Raw genomic sequence first — 9,778 nt, 5'->3', positions numbered from 1 at the left:
ATGACATATCTATAGGTAAAAGTATCCAACGCGAAATAAGAGCGCAAATTAGTACAGAAACACAAATCGGCGCGGCGTGAAGGGATTGTTATTAAAAAGTTGAAAATTCTGCTTTTGAACTGTAAAATCGGTTTTGTTGAACGAAAACTAAAAATTCAAAAATTCTTTTAAAGATTAAATTTTTACCATCATTATCCAAGCATTGTGAATACATTTATGGTATTTTGTGGTCAAATTTAACTATTCTTGACAGAATTCCTATGCGCGCGCAATCTAAACATGAATTGTAATGGCTAATTACTTGACAGACACGCACAGTGTCTTCAGCTGTATCGAAACTATCATATTGGTGGCGCGCCCGCTGGCCGGTAACTTTTCCTGGGGAGCTGAGATGAATTGACATCGTCAATTAACCTTGACCATTGTTAATGGTTTGGCCCGGCGCACGCTACTTCGTAGTACGAGAAGAAAGCGGTGCGCGCTACTTCGAAGAAATTTAGACGAGTAACATCCGTCAAGGGGCTCCAAGAAGTAACGTTACGCCACTGGTATCACGTCGTGACCCACACGGTCGTTTCACTATAGTGAAACTGTAGAAACTGTAAAGTTTCTATGATACAGGGGAGCCGTGCATTTGTGCGCGGCGTGTCATACAACGTATGACAATGATAATCATGATAAACATTAATTATTTATCAATTACAATATCGTTAACAATTTATCAAAAGTCAAAACATTATCCTATTTTAAGATCAAACATCCCAGTTGCCAGTGGAATTATATAAATTTATAAAACGCTTCTTTGCCACATGAGGTCGAAATCAAAGATAATCGTTATGTTTTTTATTACTGACATAACTGCACATAACTGGCTCCGGCCCAACTTGACATTCATCACTGCTAGAATTCGACATCCCTCAAAAAAAATTTTCCGAAAATTTTCCAGATTCACCCTTGCTAGATTTCAATCCCTTTTTTGAACCCAACTTATATCGGAAGAGCTACTGGCAGGCCCTTATATATATAGCTTATATACTTATCGAATTATATGAATCGTTCTTGAAACTGATTTTGAAAATAATAATAATAATAAATAATAAATACAACATTTATAAACCGCCTTATAGCTAAATCATATAACTCGATATAATTTAATCCTGGAGATAAACTCCAGTGCTTTCTAAAGCGGCTCTTACATTAACTGAGCTTAGTTTAATTGAAAATTAGACATGACAAGTTCATTTTACCTATGTAAATGCAAAATCAATCAAATGCTAGAGAAAAGAAGTATGTTTTAAGTTTGGTCTTGAAAGATGTAACTGACTCAGCTGATCTTATGTCGTATGGCAAGGAATTAAATACTTTAACTGCACAGTGACTAAAAGCTTTCTCTGTGTTTACATAGTTAGGAGAGGGCGGAAAACTAAGGTAAAAATAATCATTATCAAGACGTACATTTTTTAAACTTTGCTGCCTAGGAGATATCAACTCTTTTAAGTAAGGAGGAGCTATATTATTTAAACACTTGTAGGCAAGTAGGGCAATCTTAAAATCTATTCTAAATCTAACCGGTAGAAAATGAACTTTCTTAAGAAGTGGAGTAGTGTGTGCCTTTCTTCCTCTCCCGAAATAAATCTTACAGCAGAATTTTGCACCTTCTGTAAACGACTTAAATCATAAGAGCTCAGTCCAAAATATACGCTATTGCAATAATCAATTCTAGAGAGTACTAGAGCATGAACAAGCTGAATCTTAAGGTTAAAAGACAGTTTTGATGCAATAAACCACAAATTTCTGATCTGAATATTACATGCTTGAACCACTGACGTAATCTGATCACTCATTGAAAGATAACTGTCCAAATACAGCCCAAGACTCTTCACAGTTCCACTAACAACATGTGGCTCTTGATCCTTAACAATCTGTAGAGAGGCTGGAATATTTGTTGAGTCAAATTTAGAGGATATAACGATGACTTCAGTCTTAGAAGAATTCAGTTGAAGGAAATCGTTTGTCATCCATTTCTTGATATCAGACATACAGTGTTCCATATTGTGCTCTAGCTGTGATGGGTCATCAGAATCAAGAGTGAAATACAGCTGGGTGTCATCAGCATACAAATGAATACAGCACCCATGCATACTTGCAATGTTCTCAAGATCTTTGGTGTACAATATGAATAGCAGGGGGCCAAGGATTGAACCTTGTGGCACACTTATCTCAAGAACAGTTGCTGAGGAAGACGAATCCTTGACTTTGACACAAAATGAACGGTTAGCCAAGTAGGACCTGATCCATGTAAGAGCAATGCCTGTAATGCCTTGTAGCGCGATGCACTACTGGGTCGCGCGCGCATCAAATAATGCTTCTCGCAACCACAGATCGGCGAGATGCGAAGGATCGGCGAGATGCGAAGGATTGACATCGTCAATCAATGTAATGCCATAAGCAGATCTTAGCTTCTTGATTAATCTTGGGTGATTGACAGTATCAAAGGCAGCACTCAAATCTAGAAGTAAAAGAACAACTTTAGTTTTCTTGTCAATAGTTATCAAGATGTCGTTATGGATTCTGGTTGTTGCAGTTTCACAGCTATGAAACTTCCTATAGCCGGACTGAACTTTAGAAAGCAAGTTGTTATCCTCAAGATAACTGGTGAGCTGTATAGATACACACTTCTCAATGATTTTTGACAAGAATGAGAGATTGCTAATAGGCCTATAGTTAGATAGAGATTCACCGTCAAGGCCACGTTTCTTCAAACTTGGACGAATGAGAGCCTCCTTAAGTTTTATAGGAAACTCACCTTTAACTAATGATTCATTGACTATAAATGAGATCAGAGGAAGGAGTTCTGGGAGACACTTGATGAGAATCTTTGTAGGCATGGGGTCAAGATCACAGAATTTGTTAGACATATTCTTTATGATGCTTACTAGTTCTTCATCAGACACATGACGGAATTGTACTATCTTTGGGCTATTAGAAAGAGGAACAAATTCATCTGAGTTAGGAGAATCTTGGGATTGTTGTTCTAAATAAATGTTGTTGTATATGTTGTCGACCTTTGATTTAAAGAACTGTGCAAAGTTGTTATGATCTCTATTGCTAAATTGCTTTAATATAAGGTGAACAACAGTGATTTCTCTCCGTGGAGACAGAGGTGCGAGAAAAAACATTGTTGATATAAACAGTCTAGATCTTAACTTGGAGCCACAAGGCCTTGAAGGGTAATTTTTGATTGTGAAGGGAATTTTTTGAATTGAAGGGTTGATTTTATATAGGGTCAATGCTATATTAGTGAAACAAATTTTTTAGTGAAACAAATTTAAAATTTTATCCTTTATTTTACAATCATAATATAATAATATTTATAAGCCTCCGTTTTGAAAGTTTTAAATTTTAATACATTCACATTTCTATTTAAAATTCAATTTTATGTACAAGTCAATAACTGGCCGCCAAAGCCGCGCATTCTTGAAAACAGGATTAACTTGATTATAGTTATACGACTATGTAAATTTAAAACTATCCGTGGTTTTTTCTTTTAAATAAATAAATAATAATTTTACCTAAGTCCAAAGCCAGCTTTGAAAAATTTACTATTAAATCATAATATATCGTCAACTTTAAATATTTACAATGCAACAATTCATTAATCTGTAAACACGCGTACTCCAGCCCCTAAACGCATAAATTGTTATGCGGCGCGGCTCAAGCCGCGCACGCACGTATTATTTTATACTGTTTGCTTTCTAATAAATATCGTGCCAATGTGTACGTCTAAATTGTAAACATTCATGTTTTGTGTAAAGTGAATCCAATTGGGACTAGTGACAAGGATAAGGACCCAAGTGCCTGTACGGCTTTTTCGGACCCCTGTGGACCACTACTCTTGAAATCACTCTACAACATTGAACATCTATATCTACTACGTCATTTGGCAATTATTGTCATTAATCTAACTTTCTAATTAATTGCCGAGGGGGAAGAGTAAACGCTTCACATTAAAATTCAATATACAAAATTCAAAACCATCAATACGGTATTAAATATTATGGACAAGTCTATAGATCTATTTCGTAGTCATATATTCACATGATTTGCTTTATATTATCTTAATACTGTAATGAAGTACAGTAGGATTTGTGTTTCGAGAAAGAAAGGTTGCGGTCAAATTATTAACAAAAGTAAACAAAAGTCCATCAGGGACTCCGTGGAGTCGAAAAAGGTACACGGCTGCTGTCTGGTGCTGCTAGGCATTTATTGATCAAGATGTTTTATTGTATTGATTTATAATGATTCTATTGTTCGTGACTAATCAAGTTCTAAGTGGAGGTATAAAGTGCTGCTCAAGATACTTCGTCATCTCATGTCCAGTATAATGATTAAGATAGTATACAATGCAGTTTTAGTAGTTGACCCATACAGTTAAGTCCGTCGTAACTCACAATCGTTAAGTCGTCGGTCAATTATTATGTGTATATTGTTTGAAAAATTTTATATATAAAAAATATAAGGCCTTCTAGGTGAAAAATATTCGAAACAAATTTGAAATTAAGGCGAACTGTTAGCCATTGCTTTCCATCAGCCAATTTAGTTTGGGTAGGATGCAGCTTTTGGCAATCCTGCCTTAACTTTTTTACAGGCAATTCTTACCCCTCAGTAATCAACTGTAATAGACCCAATGTAATTCCTTGCCACTTGGGCCTTGCCAAACTCCACAAAAGTGTAAGGAACTAGGAATTAGTCAAAAGTTGGCACTTTTAGGTGATTTTAAAAACTTGGGCGTATAGTATGTAGGTAATCATGAAATCAATGAAATTTCATTTGCACTCGCTAAAACGCTAGTTTAGTTAGTTGTGGTTTTTTCAAAAGTGCGAATGTCTAATTTTACTATGGCTTTTAAAATATAGGTCTAATAAAAGTCTATAACATCCCAAACAGTTTGAAGATCTATCCTGCTTAGTTTAGATTAGTTTAGACAATTTAGGTGATTTTAGAAGATACATGCACGTAGACACTATTTTTAAACGCCCACTTTTACTATTTCTGTCTAGCCACGAAATCCAATAAATCATAATATCATCTTGATTGGTAACAAGATTAAACAGAAACTGTCATAAAATATACTAACTTTTTCATCATGTAGTTATCATTTATGGAATGTTTGGTAAAAAGCCGGATCCAAAGAAGCAAATACGCCAGCAGCAACGACAGCTGACTGGTGCTCAGAGAGATATTGATAGGGACATTCGAGGGTTGGAGCGACAGGAGCAACAGACTCAAAATGAGATAAAGAAAGCTGCCAAAACGGGAGATAAACAGACCTTAACTGTAAGCAAAGTTTCATGGTTAACCTAACCACTCAAGATTAAATTTAATTGTCATTGATTGATAATGTTATCTTTTTATTGTAAATCTACAAGAATTTCCCCAGATTTTAGCAAAGCAACTGATCAACATTAGAAAGCAAAAAACGAGAATGTTGGGTATGAAAGGTCAGATTGGAGCTGTAAAATCTAAAACAACAACCATGCAAGCTAGCATGAACATGGCGCAGACAATGAAAACCACAACAGGAGTCATGGGTCAGATGAACAAACAGATGAATCCCCAGGTATCATATAGTATAAATTGTATTTTACTTATACTATCATAAATTACTGAAATTTAGCAAAGTATCAATCAATGCTACTTAAATATCTTCAGTTATCTAGCAAGAATTCTCTTAGTGTCATAGTTTTGAAATTTGGTACATTTTCGATTTATTGAAAGTGTATCACGACACAGGATATGGCAAAAGTTATGCAAGGCTTTGAGCGTGAAAGTGCTAAGATGGATATGACTGGTGAAATGATGGAAGACACTCTGGATGATGTTTTGGGTGACAGTGAAGATGAAGAAGAATCAAACCAGGTTAATATAAGTATATAACATAACATTTGAAATTGTGCAAATTATGATAAATTGTATACCTTAGGAATATTAAAAACATGATTTCATGAACATAATAAATTGACCCTACCAGATAATGAACCAAGTGCTTGATGAAATTGGTATTGAGGTTAAAGGAAAGATGGACAGTGCACCTACTGCTGGCTCGTCATCTCTGGCTGGTAAAAATATAATACAAATATTTCGTTTAAAAAAGGGATTTTTGATTGAGCACATAATTCATGTAACGATCATATCCTGTCATTATTAAGCAGCTTTTTATTTATAGTCTGTTTAAATCAGTGGTCAGCTAGTTGACATAAAATTACATATTTCAATCCTGAAACTCTGCATACATTATAAACTGATTACAAATATTTAACATTCAGGTCCAAGCTCCGTCAGAGGCAGTAGAGCACCAACTGATGATGACATTGAAGCTCAACTTAAGCGCCTAGCTGAGCTGTAATGTGACCAGATCATCAATTACAATATGATTATGATATATGGTGAAGTATGTTAATCTTTTAGAGTGCAAAGCAGAAATGTTTAGCATTCTTGATGGGGTCTTGTTAGTGTTAGGAAGAAAAAGACTCTCTAGGATCTAAGAAAAATGTATAATCTTATAATTTTATTTTTGTTGATATAATAGTTTCTTAATATTAGTACTGTTTATCATGTGAATAAAATTTGTTATTTGTGTTTTGCACCTGTGAGATATTAGTATACAATTCTTGTCAGACTTCATCAATAAAAACATGACATTTTAATTATTATAAGTAGCTGTGAGCTTGTTAAAAATATTATCCTATCAATTTCCTCACATTGAAATAATGATTGGAATTCATTTTCTTTTTTTTTGTTTTCAGTATAATGTGGCAATTTAATGCATCAAATCATAGCAATCAAGATATTGGACTTTATAAGTACTGTAGAGTGTAGAAGTTAGTCCTTTCTAAAAATGTACATTATGTATTCCATTTCTTGTGGTTTTTCTTGCCCATCATATCACGTCTTTATAGTACGGTAATATTATCATATTAGTGTTAGATAATATGTTTAATATTAATTGATATATATATAAGATCCTTTTAGATTTTTGGCTTGTTTACATACATTGTCATTAATTACTTTAATGAGATTTGCAGATCAATAGTAATGAGATTTTAGCTTAAATAATTGAAGTTACAATGTACTATTTTTTATTACCAGTAGTAGATATAGATATCACAGTAGTAATATTAATGTATTGAACATAATTTATCAAATTGAGGACAATTTAATGTTTCTTAATATAATAGCTCATCATGATTGAATAATAAAACCTGCCAATCCCATAAGTCTGTGGGCCAGGGGCCTGCATCATAATTTAAATATTGTCAATGAGCATTTGATGCCCATCTTGCCAACTTACCTCAAATGTTTTCGTCAGCCCAAAATCATGACACTCAAGCTCGACAACAATACAACATCTAGTTGATAATCTGCTGAATCTCACCTGCTGCTAAATCAAAAGTTATAAATGGGGAACTCTCAAAGCGTGAAACCCTTGGTAACGAGTATTATAACTTACGAAGAAGCTTTGTCAAGGATAACAGCTGAAGAGTATGAGCATCTCCAGACATCGTACGAAGATCTGCTTGGCTTGCCGGATCAGACCAGTTTTGTTTCTAAAGCTTTCTTGGGGTTTCCTGAAAAGTTTTCAGGTACTTTTAACTTTTTGTCAAACTTACCTATGATATTGTCTGATTTTCACACACTCAGTAAAAGATAAAAAATGATTTATTAAGATCAGGGTTCACGATGTCAATATAATACAGTAGAATAACCGCGGAGTTTGGGGAAAAGTAAAATCTGCAGTAAATCAGGGTTTTGCTTGTCCACGTTATACAAAATACATGTTAAGCAAAATGTGGGGAAGAAAAGGTCGGGGTTTAACTGTAATCCCATTACAGCACAAGTGTACAAAGTGTTCGCTCCGTACGATAACCTCTCACTGGAGAAGCTACTAGTCGGCTTAGTAATCATGATACGAGGCACTCGAAGTGAGAAGTTACAACTTCTTTTCTACTCAATGTCAAGTGATGGTAACAAGGTTAGTGATACTTTTAAAGATTAACTTAATATTAATAATAAACCTGAATTTATTAAACAACTTTAACATGGAAACCGACTAATCTAACTGTTAGCCTGTAAGTGACCTGTCCGTATCTCAGTATCTCAGTATTTCTTGTTCAACTGTGTCGTCTGATATTTAGAAATGGCGAATTATTCTCACTCTGAAAGAGCAATAATTGCTGTTGAAATTGATCTTGCGATTGAATGAGAACAGTTGCTTGTTGGCGCCCCCCTAAGATGGCGACCCCGCCCCCCTAAGATGACGACCCCGCCCCCCCCCCCCCACCCCCCTCACCCCTCACACACCAGGGTCGGCGGGGCCCTTCGTTACGTCACTGATTGAGACACATGTTTGTCAACGTGATTAGTAACGCGACCCATCAGGTTTCTCAAGAAGACATGGCGAGTAGCCTCGTATCCTGGGGTATTGAGATTCCTAAGAACCTCGATTTTCTCTTCACTGTTTCGGAGGCTTGCTCTTTCGAACACTTTCTAAAATGGATCGAGAAATTCTCACCAAATTTGGGTAAATGTTTATAAGTTAGGGCAAGAGTAATAAACCCTGTGAATAAATTCACAGATGGTTCCATTAATTTCTATTCTCGCTCTAACTATATAATCATAACTATATAATCAATGCAAGAATATAATACTGAATTATACTGGGTATTGTAAAATTGCACACGAATCTCTTAGAAATAATCAGTACTGTAACCATAGTAACCATATCTGATAACTGCAGGTGTGTACGATTGGGTTCTTGATAACGAGGGCTACGGTTTCATTTGCCAGGGAGTCCGGGCATTCCAGACATACCACCAGTTCCTGGCTGAGCAGGCTTCCTTTACTGAGAAGCAAGTCACTGCTCTAGGTAGGATACAAGTAATGTGTATTGTGTATAACTATAACTAAGGGCTCTATTGATGGGCGTCTGATTTGTTATTCTTTTCAACGGAAATCTTTTTCGAAATTGATAAGCTAACACCCTATTTTTACATCCTAGATAGACTAACTTTGGAAAAAGTTAAAACGTTGTAATTTAAACTTCAAATCAACCCCGTAACGATACAAGAAATGCAAACAAACTTGCAGTCTTATCAAAGTCACGTGATACCACCCACAGAGAAACATTACAATAAACTGAGGATGCTGTTCTCCCGATCTAAGAGATTTGATTTGGATGCCATGTACCAGTGTCTTCATCCTCTTTACACTTTCGAGTTCTCTCAGCGCTTCTTTCACGCTTTCGATCTCAACAAGGATGGTAAGTTAAACGATTCAAGATTAAGATTGAATAGCTCGAAACGTTATGCAGATTATTTTTAAATTGAGCTAAAATACTGCGTGTTCTTTTCTCTTTTTCCATGCAGGCTTAATGACGCACCAAAAAGCACATGGCAACATCTGTTTATTTTCAATTCGAAATTTCCTGGCCATTCTTTACGACAAGAGCAATGAACCAGTATAATATGTATAATAAGATATAATCAGAACACAGAATCTTACCTATAATGTATCTTTAAGAAATTAATTAAAGCAATACTTTGTCCTTATAATAAAAAATACACACTTGTACTTAGGAACTATCGACTGCAGAGAACTGGTAATCGGTCTGTCCGCTATCCTTGAAGGGGAAGACAGTTTTGCTAAGTTTGTGTTCGATATGTTCGACGAGAACGGAACAGGTGTTCTGCTGCCAGACGAGGTTGAGAATTTCACTCGG

At 35.4% G+C, this 9,778-nt stretch overlaps 2 protein-coding genes across 3 annotated transcripts in view; both read left to right on the top strand.

Annotated features, from left to right (window-relative positions):
* Positions 1 to 5,156: 5,156 nt before the first annotated feature.
* Positions 5,157 to 7,232, top strand: LOC134824039 (charged multivesicular body protein 2b-B-like). The gene is made up of 5 exons (XM_063835717.1): positions 5,157 to 5,337; positions 5,441 to 5,620; positions 5,794 to 5,919; positions 6,032 to 6,119; positions 6,327 to 7,232. Exons 1-5 carry the CDS (start codon positions 5,167 to 5,169, stop codon positions 6,404 to 6,406), a joined length of 645 nt encoding a protein of 214 aa, XP_063691787.1. The 5' UTR covers positions 5,157 to 5,166; the 3' UTR covers positions 6,407 to 7,232.
* A 135-nt stretch (positions 7,233 to 7,367) lies between these two features.
* LOC134824584 (ubiquitin carboxyl-terminal hydrolase 32-like) overlaps positions 7,368 to 9,778 on the top strand; it is a 29,066-nt gene continuing 26,655 nt past the window's right edge. For both annotated transcript variants that reach the window (XM_063836491.1, XM_063836490.1), the window contains exons 1-6: positions 7,368 to 7,643; positions 7,893 to 8,032; positions 8,440 to 8,581; positions 8,798 to 8,926; positions 9,179 to 9,319; positions 9,636 to 9,778. In XM_063836491.1, the coding sequence (XP_063692561.1) occupies positions 7,460 to 7,643; positions 7,893 to 8,032; positions 8,440 to 8,581; positions 8,798 to 8,926; positions 9,179 to 9,319; positions 9,636 to 9,778 (879 nt within the window). In that variant the 5' untranslated portion in view covers positions 7,368 to 7,459. The remainder of the gene's footprint in view (positions 7,644 to 7,892; positions 8,033 to 8,439; positions 8,582 to 8,797; positions 8,927 to 9,178; positions 9,320 to 9,635) is intronic.

The sequence above is a fragment of the Bolinopsis microptera genome, chromosome 12, assembly GCF_026151205.1.
Source record: "Bolinopsis microptera isolate Bmic1 chromosome 12, MBARI_Bmic_1.0, whole genome shotgun sequence".
NCBI lineage: Eukaryota > Metazoa > Ctenophora > Tentaculata > Lobata > Bolinopsidae > Bolinopsis > Bolinopsis microptera.
The sequence above is the reverse complement of the archived record's forward strand: the minus strand, read 5'-3'. Positions and strand labels throughout refer to the sequence as shown.